The sequence below is a fragment of the Stegostoma tigrinum genome, chromosome 26 (assembly GCF_030684315.1).
Source record: "Stegostoma tigrinum isolate sSteTig4 chromosome 26, sSteTig4.hap1, whole genome shotgun sequence".
Lineage (NCBI taxonomy): Eukaryota > Metazoa > Chordata > Chondrichthyes > Orectolobiformes > Stegostomatidae > Stegostoma > Stegostoma tigrinum.
In genome coordinates, this window is record NC_081379.1 from 11,940,665 (window position 1) to 11,956,333 (window position 15,669).

The following is a 15,669-nucleotide window of genomic DNA, read 5'->3' on the forward strand; positions in this document are numbered from 1 at the left end:
TTTCTAGCAAATTTTTAAAACCATTGAATACAAGCCTTTAAAGAACAAACACAAACATAGAGTCAAACTTCACCAGACAAATCGCTCTATATTTTACCTGTAATTGGGCAGCAGGCAAGTTGACATCTGCCACCATCTCAGTGCAGGGATGTTCAACCTGCAAGCGAGGATTGAGTTCCAAGAAGTAGAAGCTCCCATCTGGGCTGTAGAGATATTCTACAGTGCCTGCACTAACATAAGCAACCATTCTGGCTATTCGCACTGCACACTACAAAATAATGAGATTACGTACAAAATTAGCAATTCAATTTTGTGGTTTCTGTCAATCACTAAAAATTTCATTCAATCATGCAATGCAGAAGGAAGCTTGTCAGCCCATTGTGCTTGTACTTGTGCTTGTTCAATGAAAAAGTGATCTAGATACTAAATATAAAATTTCAAATTTGTAGATGGCACAAAGCTGAGTGGAAAGGTGAGCCGTGAGGAGAATGCAGAGATGTCGCAGTGTGATTTGGACAGGCTGAGTGGGCAAATGCGGTACAATGTGGATAATTAGGAAGGCAGATTATTATTTGAATGGCAGCAAACTGAGACAGGGAAATGTTTGACGACACTTGGGTGTCCTCATGTACAAGTCACTGAAAGTAATTTTTAAAAATTCATTCATTCGATAAGGGCATCAATGGCCAGGTCAGCATTTATTACCCACCTCTAATTGTCCAGATGGCAGTTAAGAGTCAAACACATTGCTTTGGGTCTACAGTCATGTATGAAGAGGGATTGAGTCAATTAGGATTTTATTGACTGGAGCTTAGAAGAATGAGGGAGAATCTCTTATAAACGTATAAAATTCTTACATGACTAGACAGGTTAGAGCAGGAAGGATGTTTCCAATGGTGGGACAGTCCAGAAAGAGGGGTCATAGCTAAAGGATAAGGGGTAAACCTTTTAAGACAGTGGTGACGAAAAATCTCTTCACCCAGATAATAAATCGTCCTTGGAATTCACTATTACAGAAAGTGATTGAGGCCAAAACAATATGTGTTTTCAAGGAGGGGATAGATATAGCTTTTGTGGCTATAAGGACCAAGGGACTGGGGGCAGGGTGGAATTAGTGTATTGAGCTTGATGGTCAGCTATGATCATACTGAATGGCAGAGCAGGTTCAAGAGGGCGAATAGCCTACTCTTGCTTTTATGTTTCTAAACCATTCAACTACTCCCCATTGTGTTCTTGGAACAACAGGCCACCAATTTTTGGTTTCAATTAATTCTTTAATACATCTTTTGTAAGTTATGACTGATTCCACTTTGACACCCTTTTGAATTCCAGTTCATAACTATTTGACACAATTTGAATCATTTTTCTCATGTGGCCCCTAGATTTTTTGCTGAATATCTTAAATCTGTGCCCTCCTGTACTGATCCTTATATCATTGGCAATAATTTCTTTCCATTTATTCTATTAAAATATTTTAAGATTTTGAACATTTCTATAAAATCTCTGTTTAAAATTCTCCTCTGGAGACTAGCCAATGTATTCTCAAAGGTTTAGCAATAAAGTCCTTGATTTCATTTTCCATAAAATCCTTGTGTCTTTTTAAATAAAGTCAGAGTCATATAGCATGGAAACAAACATTTTGGTCCAACCCATCCATGCCGAACCAGGCTTCCCAAACTAAACTAGCCTCACTTACCTGTGTTTGGCCCATTTCTCTTTAAACCTTTCCTATTCATGAATCTGTCCAAATGTCTTTTAAATGTTGTAACAATACCTGCATCTACCATTTCCTTTGGCAGTTGATTCCACATATGCAGCACCCACTGTGTGGAAAACGTGCCTCTCAGGTCCATTTTAAATCTTTCCCTCCTCACCTTAAATTATGCCCTCTAGTTTTGAATTCCCCTACCCTACGGAAAAGACATTTGTTATTCACCTTATCTGTGCCCCTCATGACTTTATAAGACTCTATAATGTCATCACTCAATCCCCTCCACTCCAGGGTAAAAAGCACCAGCCTATTCAGCCTCTCCTTACAAGTCAAATCTTCCAGTTCTGGTAACTTTCTGGTAAATCTTTTATACACTCTTTTCAATTTCATCACATCCATCCTAGCTTTATATACACCTGAAGTCTTAATGGCTCTAACTCCAGTATCTTCTGGATGAGACAGGAGAAAAACAAAATTCGGCAACAATGGTCGAGAGGAAAAATTGTAAGTTTGGTTTCTACACTGGCTTAATCTTTAATGGCTTAGATTCTGCAGCCAAAATAATAGTTCACCATTACTGAAGAGAACTTTTATTTCCTGCCTTCTCTTTTCTTTCTGTCCTAAAACTTCTTTTTTTAGGTCTCATCTGCCTGCTATAATGGAGGCAAAAGATTTTTGAAGAAGAATGGGGAAGTTATCCTTAGTCACCTGACCAATATTTATTGCTCAATTAATATCATGAAAACAGATTATCTAGTCATTATCACATGGCCAAGAGAACAAGGTGTAGAGCTGGATGAACACAGCAGGCCAAGCAGCATCATAGGTGCAGGAAAGCTGACTTTTCGGGCCTAGACCCTTCTTCATTTCTTCAGCCTTTCTGCTCCTCTGGTGCTGCTCGGCCTGCTGTGTTCATCCAGCTCTATACCTTGTTATCTCTGATTCTCCAGCATCTGCAGTTCCTACTATCTCATTATCACATGGCTGTTGTGTACATTTGTTGGGCACAAAATTGGTTGCTACATTTCCTACAATTAGTGATAACACTTCAAAAGTAAGCATTGTAAAGTGATTTGAGTCTTTGGTAGTTGTAAGAAAGTGTAATATAGATGGAAGTCTTTTTGTTTTTCTATATTTTGTTTCCTCTTCACAACTTGGCATTGACTGTTTCAATTTAAAATTCCTGATTCAGTTTCTCAGCACGTTATTAAAGATTCTTCAATCAGGTTGGTTAATGAGTTGCATACCCTGTTCACACAGATTCTCCTGTAAAGTGATGAAACAGATTCTTGATCACCACTTGTTTCAGTAAAAATAACTGTGGAAAGTTTATGGCCAAATCTAAGTTTAACAAATAACTGGAGCCATCCCATTGTCAGTGATCGCAAAATCCAGAGCAACGTTCAAGTATATGAAATTAATCAAAGGCACTGATGGTCTTATCTCTCTTTCATGAGTACAATGACCTGATGAGCTGTGTTGCAAGACCGTTTATCCAACAGCAATGTTGAAATCACAGATGCCACTGCAAAACATTCCCATTGTAAACTAACTGCTACTTGAGCACAAAGTCCAACTCCAACTCCCAAATTAATACTTACCTGTTCCATATACTCAAGCACTGATTGAGTTGCTATAGTAACAGGTGCCTCCTCAATGATCTTCTGATGCCTACGCTGAATGGAACAATCCCTCCCAAACAATGAGATAGCATTTCCATACTGGTCTGCAAGGATCTGCACCTCAAGGTGTCGTGCATGTTGAGCCATCTGCATGACAAAAATCGGAGATCCCGGAACCTCAGTCTGAACCTGCAGAATAAAACTACAGGTTTATTTCACCACAGGAATACAGTAACATTTCACTTTAAGAGGCTGAATTTCGTTGCAGTTTATGTCATGCATATTCTCACTAATACAGATGAAAGCTGATTATTTCTGGCTTGTATACAACACCATTGCTACAAGAATTAGCTCTGTAGTGGGTGCAAACATTCATTTCTTGGATTCAATTAATTAGGAAAGACACCAAGTAGGTGCTACTTCCATAGGATAGAACTTCATCTCATGGAGCAGAAGAGAGAGTATCTGCAAAAGAAAATCCCACCTGTGACAATTTGTACTGCATTTAATTGACAGTCAATAGATAATACTTACTTGAGCAGCATTCATGGAGTCCTCTAATCCAAAGTTTATTTATGCATTGCATAATGGAAATGACAATACCCTGCAGATCTGTAATGGAATTTGCATTAAAATTCAGTGATCACCCTGGGGAAATATTGGCTGGGAAGGATAGGAATACATGTTTTCTTACTAACTCTAGACTGGATGAGAAAAGGCACAGGGCTGAATCTTGTTTTGTTGGTCAAATCAAAAGTTTTTGGGAGAAATCTCTACCATGAGGCCGAGAGAGTTTTCTCGCTGCATCTTAGCAAACTGGCCTATTGTCCAATTCAAGTCCTGTCTCACCATATATTGTTCTCAGAAAGGCTTGTCATTGAGCAAACACCCACAGAAAAGACTGGCTCCCCTTGAGATCCTTCCACCTTCAAAAGGGTGGTGTGTTCCAGTACACTTGATAAGGCAATGCTGAGACATCCATGCCTCGCAACCAAATAACTATTGCTCTTCATTCCAATACAACTCTTACAATAACCTTGCCGTTGGTGTCATCCATTGCATACTACTGCTAACTGCAACACCTTCTCACTCTTTTGTCTGATAGGTAATGCCAGGGCATCTACCAGCACCATAATGAAACCACCCAGCTCCTCTGGAAGTTACTTCCTTGAACTCTGAGGATGAGAGTACCATGTAAAGCTGTATTCTGCATCCCCATGATCCCAGATACTGACATTATGTTGAGAATATTCACCTTAAATAGTGAGGGACCACAATCTGATAAGTGCCTCACGGTGACAGCTCCACTGGTCCTCGAGAAAATGTTTCGGACTACTGGGATTTGGAGAACTGCCGGAGGCTGGGCACCTACACATCCACAGGCAGGAAATGACACCATGATGCTGGAATTCGATGATTTCATCCACATGCACAGGGATAAATAAGAATGATAGACAAGTACCTGTAGCACAATGCCCTTCATGGCCCAGAAACTGCAGCAGTTCAGCAAATCACGTGATCATCTGCCTACCTCCATGGACAGATTAGCAACCACCATGGAAAACCAAGTCCAACACCGTAAGAGATTGCTGGAGAGGTGCATACACCCACACTCCAATGGTCAAACTATCAGGCCTCAAGGCTTGGTGACAGCAAGATGAGAAGCTGAGTGATCACTCCAGGTGGCCGTTCTTCTCAAGGATATAGGATGGCATCACGAAGCAACCAGCCTGAGGAGGAACTGTGCGCAGTCTTCTCAGAAGTCTCCACTCAAGACAATACAGAGGTGAACAGGCCTTCTACCTTCACTCTGCCTGTCTCCCTCTGACCTGTGGAAGGTGGCACTGAGGAGAACTGACTTGCCTCTCGCAAGATGACCCTTGGCACATCTGGTCCATCCAGACAAAAGCACCCAATTAAATCTCCAGGGCCAATGGGCATAACTGCCAAAACAGCTGCATATCCAGGAGTTTTCTAAAATGAGGCGGGAGGGAGAGAAAGAAGGGCATCGTGCGACAGGTACTTGTTTGTATTTTGTTGGCATGGCTGCCAATGTACAGTAAGTGATTTTACACATTTTTATAGGTGTCATTGAATTCACCTTACACATGCTTGTAGCCCAAATTGAGCATCATGTGGTGACTACTGATGATGTTCCATGGATGGAGGTCTGTGCTGAGTGCTTGCTCTATCATCTGGAAGTGAAAGGAGCAAGGGCACTTACAGGGCAAAGAGTCATGCTGATACCTACAGCTGTCCTCCAACAACATTCTTTTCTTTTATGATTTCTGCATCCAAACGTGTAGCTGTCAATTGCTTGTTTAGCCATGTCTGTTGCGGGGAGTTGAGAAGGGGGCAATGCATTAGGATGGCCAGGGGATAGGTCACAGTTCTGTGACCCGCACAGCGCATGAATCTGTGTGCTATATTCTTTCCCATTAGAAGCCCTATCTTTGGTGGGTCTTGCGATTCCCTTCCTCAAGTCAGGTTATTTACTCTGCCTACATCAAGTTTGATTGCAGCCGTTTTCTTGACCATCACCTGCATTCGATAGAAGGTGATTGAAAGTGCTCCGAGACAAATGGCTCACAGCCTCTGTCTCAGTAGGTCAGTGGTCCCCCAGACATCCAAATCTCCCTACTGATAGGCCTTCCAGTAAACACCATTGGCTTCGCACTCAACACAGGCCCTCAACCAATCCATCTACATGCACCTGCACATGCCCACTTTCTCATTCAACCTCTATCATACGAGGTGATGAAGCCATGTATGGTCATACACGAATCCCCTGTTTGAAGCCAGGGTGCTCCTGACCATGGATAAACCCCCTTCCCACATCACCCCCATCCCATCTTGCTTTACTATATTTCCTTAGATGAGAAATGTCCAAACCAATGACTGATAGCTGCACATTTCCTTGACTGTGTTAGCCCTAATCTCTGCTCTGGCTGCCATGGAGCATCAGGACTGACTGTGGCCCACTTCCTGGACCACATGGGCAACTTCTCACCAACCTGGCCCCAAGGCAACACCTGGCCATGGTCAATCCCTAGGACTAGTACTGGAGTTGAAGTGGTTAGCAATTGGGAGGTGGGGTCATTTGTCGTGAACCGAGCAAGGGTCCCCTTTCAACTCCTCCTCCCACTCCTTGGACAACATGTCCATCCTGGGCTTCATTCAGTGCCACAACGATGCCACCCGAAGGTTGCAGAAATAGCATCTCATATTTCGCTTGGGAACCTTGCAGCCCAATTGTATCAATGTGGACTTCACAAGCTTCAAAATCTCCTGGCCCCCCGACCACATCCCAAAATCAGCCCGGCTCATCCCTGCCTCCCTAAACTGTCCATCCTTTCTGCCACCTATCCACTCCTCCCACCTCAACCCTCATCCCCTCCTCCTACCTACCAGCCTCATCCCTGCCTGCTTGACCTGTCTGTCTTCCCTGGACTGACCAACCCCTACCCTAGCTCCCCACTTACACTCACCTTTACTGGCTCCATTCCTGCCTCCTTGACCTGTCCGTCTCCTCTCCACCTATCCGCTCCTTTTATTCATCTTCCAACTGCCTCCCCCTCTCTCTCTATTTATTTCAGAATCCTCTTCCCCTCCCCCATTTCTGAAGAAGGGTCCAGACCCAAAACATCAGCTTTCCTACTCCTCTGATGCTGCTTGGCCTGCTGTTCATCCAGCTGTACACCTTGTTATCTCAGATTCTCCAGCATCGGCAGTTCCTACTATCTCTGACGAACTACCTGCTTGTCTAAATGCACTAACTCGCACAGCATGGCTAGGCACGGCAAGACAGGGATGATGTCAGCATGCAGGTAGGCACAAAGTAAGGGAATACTGGGTGAAGAAGCAAGCAGTCCTGAGATGCAGTTGTTCCAGTCCTTGAGCTGGGCACCTGTCTCTCTGCAAAAAGTGTCTCTTCTGAAGCCTTTTACTGCTGTTGTTGTTGTGGCCTGCAAAGAAACTTTGTTCTTTGAAAGAACCCTGCTAGTGTATAGGAGAGGTCCCTTGATGGTTATGAGGGGTTGGAGAATGTTGGGTGCCAAAGTCTGCGGACAAAAGATATATGTGACTAGTGCCTGTAGATGATAATCTGTGCAGCACTTTGGTTGTTATAACATGGCAGTCGATTGGAGCAAGTGCAAGTTAAACTGTAAACCAACTGCCAAAATTTAAACATATGATCCGTCAAGTCAGATTTCATTATTACCATTAGCAGGGATAACACAAAACTTACTGAAAAGCTATTTGTATTTTAAGTGGTGATTGCATTTTGTACAGAATGGTAACGCCACGTTTGCTGTGGATATGGCAGGGAATATCTACTAAAATATGAATTTTTTTTAAAAATCCAATTAGAAGTAGAAACCATTTAAAATTTTCAATCCATTCTTAATGCAGAGACAATGAATTCCAAGGCTTCCTTTAGCACAATAACAATGTTGTGACTCTGGGAAGTATGTATTTACATGGAAAATAGCTTTCTGACAAACAAATTTCCTGTATTTCCAAACAACTGCAATGTAATGCAATCCATAAACCTAATGGGATTATGGAAACTTTGGTGGTTTTGACTGTGGCGCTGTCAATGTGATAAAATCCATATCCATCTATTCAAGCTCATCTTTCTCATTAAGGTCAAAGTTACATCTCTGTCAGAACACTGTACTTCAGAATAATGCACACTTACAGTCCATATAAATTGTTGCAGAAAGTATACTTTGTGGTTACATTTTCAAAACAGGAAATCATGGTGTGTTAAAATTGTTGAAATACCACAAGTTAGTTCTTAAATGAAAAACGTTTTTTCACTGGACGTGGATGCCACTGACAGCTTTTGTTGCCCATCTCTAACTGTCTTTGAAATGAGAAGCTTGCTTGGTCATTTTAGAGGGCAGCTGAAAGCCACCCATATCCCTGTGGGTCTGACTAAGTAAGGACTGCAGATTTCCTTCTCCTAATGGAAATGTGTGAATCAGTTGGGTTTTCAAAACAATCAATGATAGTTTTATGTCCACTATCACTCAGACTAACTTTCAATTTCAGATTTTATTATTTGAATTTCAACTTCACCAGTTGCTGGTATGAATTCGAATTCAGTTCCCAGAAAATTAGTCTGGATACTTTTGGATTACTAGCCCAGTAACATTATCATCTTGCAATTTAGAGATAATATATTGTAAAATTTGACTTACTTGTCTGAAGAGATTAGGAAAATCATCTGCACTACCAACTTTGCGAATGCCTTTTCCTCCACCACCTTCAGACGCTTTAATCATTACTGGATAACCGATCTTTTCTGCAGCCTACGCAGAGATCAAATGAAGGATTGTAAAAAAGACTTGCATTTGTATAAACACTTTTCACAACCACTACATGTCACAAAGCACTTGACAGTCAATGATATACCATTTGCAGTTGCAGTGTAGGAATGTGGCAGCCAACTTGCACACAACAAGCTCTCAAAACTAGATGACAATCATCTGACAAGCTACGTTTGTGAAATAAACAGAAAAGTGCTGGAGAACTCAGCAGATTTGGCAGCATCTGTGGAGAGAGAAGCAGAGTTAAATGTTTCGGATCCAGCATGACTCTTCTTCAGAAATAGTAGCTATTTCCCTCTTCACAGATGCTGCCAGAGCTGCAGAGTTTCTTCAGCACTTTGTTTTTATTTCAGATTTCCAGCATCCACAATATTTTGTTCATATAACTACTTCTGTGATGTTGATTAAGGGATAAATATTGGCCAAGACACTACGGATAACCAGCTCCATTGCTCTTCTTCCAAGTCGTGGCATGGAATTTTTTACATCCACCAGAACAGGCAGATGGTGCCTCAGTTCAACTCTCATCCAAAGGACAGCGCCTTCGACACAATGGCGCTCCTTGTCTACTGCACTCTGAATGTCAGTGTGGAACTTCGAGAAGAGAAAGATGAAGCAGCTGTATATCTTTCCTTGGCACAAACTGCTGTTGTTGGGATATAATCCAGAGCAAAGTGAGATCCACAGCAAAATATGGACTAATATTTCACCCAAGTATTTAGTTTGCTTCAAGCTGATACCAAGTTACAAGCAACCTGAAATAAATAACTCACTTCATTCACAAATACATTCAGGAATTTTCCTAATTAAGACACTTAAAACGTAGTTTTGGAGTGTGGCTGGAGTAATACAACTTCACAACAAATCTACATTAGGTCTGTCCTAACACGAGCTCTTGGCCTAAAATGGATGGTCATGGGAAGATTATGACAAGTAGCATGAGGGTATACCAGTGATCACCATGAAAGAACTGCTGCAGTAAAATAAAGTAAGTGCAGATACTTGCAGAAAAGGGACCAATATAACTTGAGAGAAAAGATATGGGTAGAGGCCAAGTGATGTAAAATCATCTAGACCTCCAGTGACAGGGCTCCAAAACTTCTAACTCACAGGCCTAATGTGCAAATGTCTTGTTTATCTCTACCTGAAATTAGCTGGAACAAGCAGCTATCTGACTAGGCCCCAGTGCCCAGGAACGAGGTGTAGAAAGGCGTATGGGAAGGCCAGTGCAAGGAAAGCCCCCAAGATTTTTTTTTGCTGAGTCTGTTGGAGCAGGAATTCATATGGAAACAAAAAGAAAAACCCTAACTGGACCATCTCCAACACATCCCTCACCTTCCTGGACCTGGGCCATCTCCAACACATCCCTCACCTTCCTGGCACCTGGACCATCTCCAACACATCCCTCACCTACCTGGACCTTTCTGTCTCCATCTAAGGCAACCACCTACAAACTGACGTCCATTTCAAGCCCACCGACTCCCACAGTTACCTGGAATACACATCCTCCCACCCACCTTCCTGCAAAAATTCCACCCCATATTCCCAATTCCTTCACCTCCACCGCATCTGCTCCCAGGATGAGGCATTCCACTCCCGCAAATCCCAGATGTCCTCGTTCTTCAAGGACTGCAACTTCCCAACCGCAGTGGTCGAGAACGCCCTCAACCGTGTCTCCCGCATTTCCCGCACCTCATCCCTCACGCCCCGCACCAACCTCCGGATACAACGCACCATCCTCCGACACTTCCACCATCTACAATCCGACCCCACCACTAAAGACATTTTTCTAATCCCACCTTTATCTGCCTTCTGGAGAGACCACTCTCCGTGACTCCCTTGTCTGCTCCACACTGCCCTCCAACCCCACCAAACCCAGCACTTTCCCCTGCAACCGCAGGAAGTGCTACACCTGCCCCCACATCTCCTCCCTCACCCCCATCCCAGGCCCCAAGATGACTTTCCACATCAAGCAGGTGTTCACCTGCACATCCGCCAATGTGGTATACTGCATCCGCTGTACCCGGTGTGGCTTCCTCTACATTGGGGAAACCAACTGGAGGCTTGGGGACTGCTTTGCAGAACACCTACGCTCGGTTCACTATAAACAACTGCACCTCCCAGTCGCAAACCATTTCAAATCCCCCTCCCATTCCTTAGATGACATGTCCATCCTGAGCCTCCTGCAGTGCCATAATGATGTCACCCGTAGGTTGCAGGACCAGCAACTCATTTTCCACTTGGGAATTCTGCAGCCCAATGGTATCAATGTGGATTTCACCAACTTCAAAATCTCCCCTCCCCCCACTGCATCCCAAAACCAGCCTAGCTCGTCCCCGCCTGCCTAACTTGTTTTTCCGCTCACCTATCCCCTCCTCCCACCTCCATTTCCTACTTACTAACCTCATCTGACATGCTAACATTCAGTCTAATAGGTGATCTCTCTCTCAACCAGTACATTATTGCACAATTTAAAGTAGAGAGAATTTTTAACTATGAATATTGAAAAAAGTACACATAATATTGCTTAATATACGAAATCCAATGCACGTTGACATAACAGAAGGAGCTTTGTTCTACAGCTAATAGATGCCACACTTCAGCTGAATCAAGAGAACTTTGATGTTGCACTTAATTATCATAAAATAGAAAACCAAAATACAATAACAGTTGCACTCCTCCAACAGACAGTAGTTATTTGAGCCTGAGATTCTCATGACAATTAGAATTACATCAAACGCATTACCAGCTAAATTCACCAAATTTCAAAGCTTATCACTGCCTCCTTTGCTGACAGTAATGCCTCAAAGAATGGATAGACTTGGTTCCAAACCTGCACTTACCCGTTGCTCACAGGGTCACTATTCATTTCTTCCATCTCCTGTTTTCGGCAAATTACTTACACAGGACTCACTGGAGATTATGATTTCACCACATGAAGAAACATCATCATTGACATACATGCCACATACAACTCGGCAACCGTTCTTAGCTTTATCTGCTTTGTCAAAGGTACATTAGTTCTCACCTCTAGACCTTCAGTGGCATCTCGTACACAACCATTCATGTACACTTCTTTAGGAACACTGACAATCTTCTTCAGTTTCTGATCTTCCTCCGTCCATTCAAGAATCAGACCTAAGTGATGCAGGAGACAAAATATCTAACATTTATGCAAATAAGTAAGACATACTGGATGGAATTGAATGCTCTCTCTGTGACAAATTTGGTAGTAGGGAAGTATTTCACTGGATGGGAGGGTGTCAGCTGTGGATTAAATTTGGGACAGGTGTGTTCATGGAAGGCTATGCCACCCATACAGAGTTAACTGGGAAAGCCAGTTGATTTTCTCTCCTCCCCAACCAGGGCTATTGAGTTAATTACAGCGCTTCCATTTATGCACAAAACAAGATAAGCTAATTCAACAGACATAAAATGAAGCTGGCAACTTTCAGCAAATACAGTTCATTGAGAGTATAATTACATTTGCCCATTGATGGAACCAAGTTATAATTCCTGATCGTTTATAATGTTGGTCATTATGCAGCAAGCACACTAATCAAATCGATCAAACTCTCTCTGCACTGTACAAGTCATACAACAAAAGATAATTAATTGGCCTTAGAGTAATTGCTTCATGATTATTGCTGTTTCCATTTCAAAAGTCCCCAAAAGTTATTACAATAGCAGGAGAATTTCAACAAATCTTCAACAAACGTTTGAAATTTTTGGGCTGTCAGGTTTTATATACTACCCACTGTATTATATTTTCTTTGAATAAAGTTAAAATTTGCTGCAAGGCAAGCTTCCACAAAGTAGATTACACAGTGTTATTTTTCTTAAAGCTGAGGAGGAAGGGTTTCACTATGCTTCAGTTACTACAGTAAATACATTTATAGTGCGGAACTGAACAATCAGATCTAAAAGATCAATCCCTGGTATGTGTTGAATCGGCTGATCTGAATGATTAGCTCAAGTGAAGGAAAAAATTTAGCGAAACTCTTCTTCTGAACAGATCACCTTGTGATACACATAGATAAATGCATGCATTTGCAGCATACGAGTTTCTCAACAGTCAAAGATGAAAAGTAGAAAACAGTTAAGTTTAAAAAGGTCATGACACTTTTATCCTTCCTTGTTCTCATTTCTCTGGCTCAAGACACAGTAGCCTTTCTATTCAATACAGGGCCTGAACTAGCATAATTATTAACTTAGATCTGCACCGTGCATAGTCCTACACGTGTGCATTTCAAATGGGGAAAGGATCACTCTTGGTTAGATGCACATGATAGCCAGAGCAAATATTGATACTTCCTTAGTTGTAATCAAATTTAAAAACAAAATGCAAAACTGAAAGAATGAAGTCAAGTGTGTCAACTGAGGAGGAGTAACAATATATTTTCTGTCATTTATTTGATTGATCACTCCAATTCTTTTCCATTTTTGCCCTCCACCTAATAACATCTTAGACTGAAATACTGCAGTTAGTGCTCCATCAGTTGACAACCTATTTTTCTGGGGCTGGAGCTTTAAATATCCTTCCGTGCTGAAGCTTAAGTCCCATTAAAACCAAAGGCTTCACTCGAGACTTAGAATCGTTATGGGTTTGATTGCAAAGTCATACTGTTCAAACTAATTTTCTTTAACAACATAACAATCTTATCTTAAATAGCCATGATCGTTTCTGATTTAACTTAGCTTTGTCAAAATCATGCAGGTAATTTGATCTCCTCTACATTTACGTAACAATACTTCATATTGTGAAAGACTGTTTGACACAGGGATCAAGAGCACAATGCAAATATTCTTTCCACTATCTCTTACTTCTATTGATGTAAAAAGGTGTTATCCATGAAACCAGTCTGTCCCCTTACCGTTTCCACTCCAAGGCAATGTTGGGATCCCTGCAGTCTGTGCTACAATGGAGGAGGCTATTTTATCTCCTAGTGCCCACATAGCCTGACTTGAAGGACCTATAAGAAATAACATACTTAAAAAGAAATCAAACTAAGAAAACAGAATTGAGTGCTTATTGAATACTGTGACTTCATATTCAGCTTATACTCAAATGTTTATGAAACTTGTGTTAAAAGATGGGACCTATCATCTCTAATCTTTCTACAACTCAGATCAATTGTGACTGACTTATGACATCAATATGTTTAGTATAGTATAGTTAATCGTAGGTCAGGCTTTTAAGAGCAAATGGTAGTATAAATTAATTCTCTCACCATTTTAATCCTTCCATATGAAAAATAATGAAGACAAACTTTTCATCTATCTTCATCTAGAATCATTATGGTATCATAAATCCCTGAATTATAAGCCCATAACACATAGGAGTGGAAGGAAGGCCATTCGGCCTATCAAGTCCACTCCGCCATTTAAATCATCGCTGATGGGCATTTCAACTCCACTTCCCTGCACTCTCCCTGTAGCCCTTGATTCCTTCTGAGATCAAGAATTTGTCGATCTCTGCTTTGAAGGCATCCAATGTCCCAGCCTCCACTGCACTCCGTGGCAATGAATTCCACAAGCCCACCACTCTGGCTGAAGAAATGTCATCTCATTTCCGTTTTAAATTTACCCCCTCCAATTTTAAGGCTGTGCCCGCAGGTCCTAGTCTCCCCGCCTAATGGAACCAACTTCCTAGCGTCCACCCCTTCTAAACCATTCATGAATGACATGCCACATCGATGGAATTAGGCTTGTTTAGCATCTCTCAGGCAGTGTGTTAGGTGGGGGAAAGGTTGGGATTGAAAGTGGAGAATAAGATGGTGGGTGGGGGACAAGTATGGATCCATTTTAACCTGCAGAAATCCTCAGTCCCTCTTCCTTCCCATGCCACTATAGTTAAAAGAAAGTAACTTAATGTTGACAGCCTCCAGCAGTTCCTTTCAGTGAACCTGAGAATCTGGGTGGTGCATGCCAAGCTGCTCGATTCCGAAGTAAAAAGAACATATTGGAGTAAAAATGCTTCTTTTGCCACAGTTGCTGCCAGATTTGCTTCAATTTTGCAGCACTTTCAGTTTATGATTAAGATTTCCAATATCTGTAATATTTTGTTTTTATAATAAGATATTAAGTTCAGCAGACCAGTGATGATGTTTGTAATCCATCCTACTTCATCTTATCCTTGTATGCACAAACCACTGTTCTCACCATTTCAGGAAATGCTTAGTTAACAGAATACTTAGGGAAATTTGGATTCTTGGAGAAAGCACCCGAGCTTAGGACCAGATTACTCTCCTCAATTCAGTGATTCCTTATTGAAAACAAATCTCACCTAGAAATGCAATGTTATATTTCTGAAGGAGTTCTGGAAGTTTAGGGTTCTCAGAGGCATGTCCCCAGCCGGCCCAAACTGCCTGGAGGAACACAACAATTCCAAGTTCAAACATTTGCTGAGATATAGCACTTAAGTTATCATTATTTTGTGGTAATACGTCAATGAGATTAAGGTGGCACATCTCAAATGCAGGCAGAATTTCCAATGCAAACATTTTTCTAACCCGCTTCTGCTCTTGAGGATTCAGGCTTTACACAACTGCCTGCAATATGTGCACCAAGAATTTCCTTGCTTCTGCTCATTCCCTGATCCCCATGTGTTACTTAGTTTTATTTGGGCCTCCTCCTCCTGATTTTCGATGTTACTTTAAGTGTGTAGTCTATCATTGTTTGTAAAATGCAATCTGCCAATAATTGATGCTACACTTTCATATCTAATACTGAGAAGTTTCTTTTGATTTATTTTGAAATTATCTTTGTAATTTTTCTTTCTGAGGTGGTTATTTATTTTCGTAAAGCATCCAAGTTGGCCAGTGAAAGCTAAGCCCTACCTAGTAAACCATTTGCCTTTTCAGATCAATTTTCAGCACTAATTAGCAAAACTCTAAGGGAGCACAGGCAATGTAGCAGATCCTAATGGTATGACACATTCTCTTGCCCAACAGACAATAACTATTATGTTGTTAACAGGGCATGTACTCTCAAGTTGAAC

The 15,669-nt window shown here is 41.6% G+C and overlaps 1 protein-coding gene across 5 annotated transcripts in view; it reads right to left on the minus strand.

The window, feature by feature from the left end:
* Positions 1-15,669, minus strand: part of acacb (acetyl-CoA carboxylase beta) — a 117,397-nt gene that overhangs the window by 88,203 nt on the left and 13,525 nt on the right. For all 5 annotated transcript variants that reach the window (XR_009447257.1, XM_048555998.2, XM_048555999.2 and 2 more), the window contains 6 exons: positions 14,956-15,037; positions 13,544-13,642; positions 11,698-11,807; positions 8,541-8,651; positions 3,313-3,522; positions 98-268 (listed from right to left, as the gene is read on the minus strand). Coding sequence is in view for 4 of the 5 variants with exons in the window: in XM_048555998.2 (XP_048411955.1) it covers positions 98-268; positions 3,313-3,522; positions 8,541-8,651; positions 11,698-11,807; positions 13,544-13,642; positions 14,956-15,037 (783 nt within the window). In the remaining variant the exon portion in view is untranslated. The remainder of the gene's footprint in view (positions 1-97; positions 269-3,312; positions 3,523-8,540; positions 8,652-11,697; positions 11,808-13,543; positions 13,643-14,955; positions 15,038-15,669) is intronic.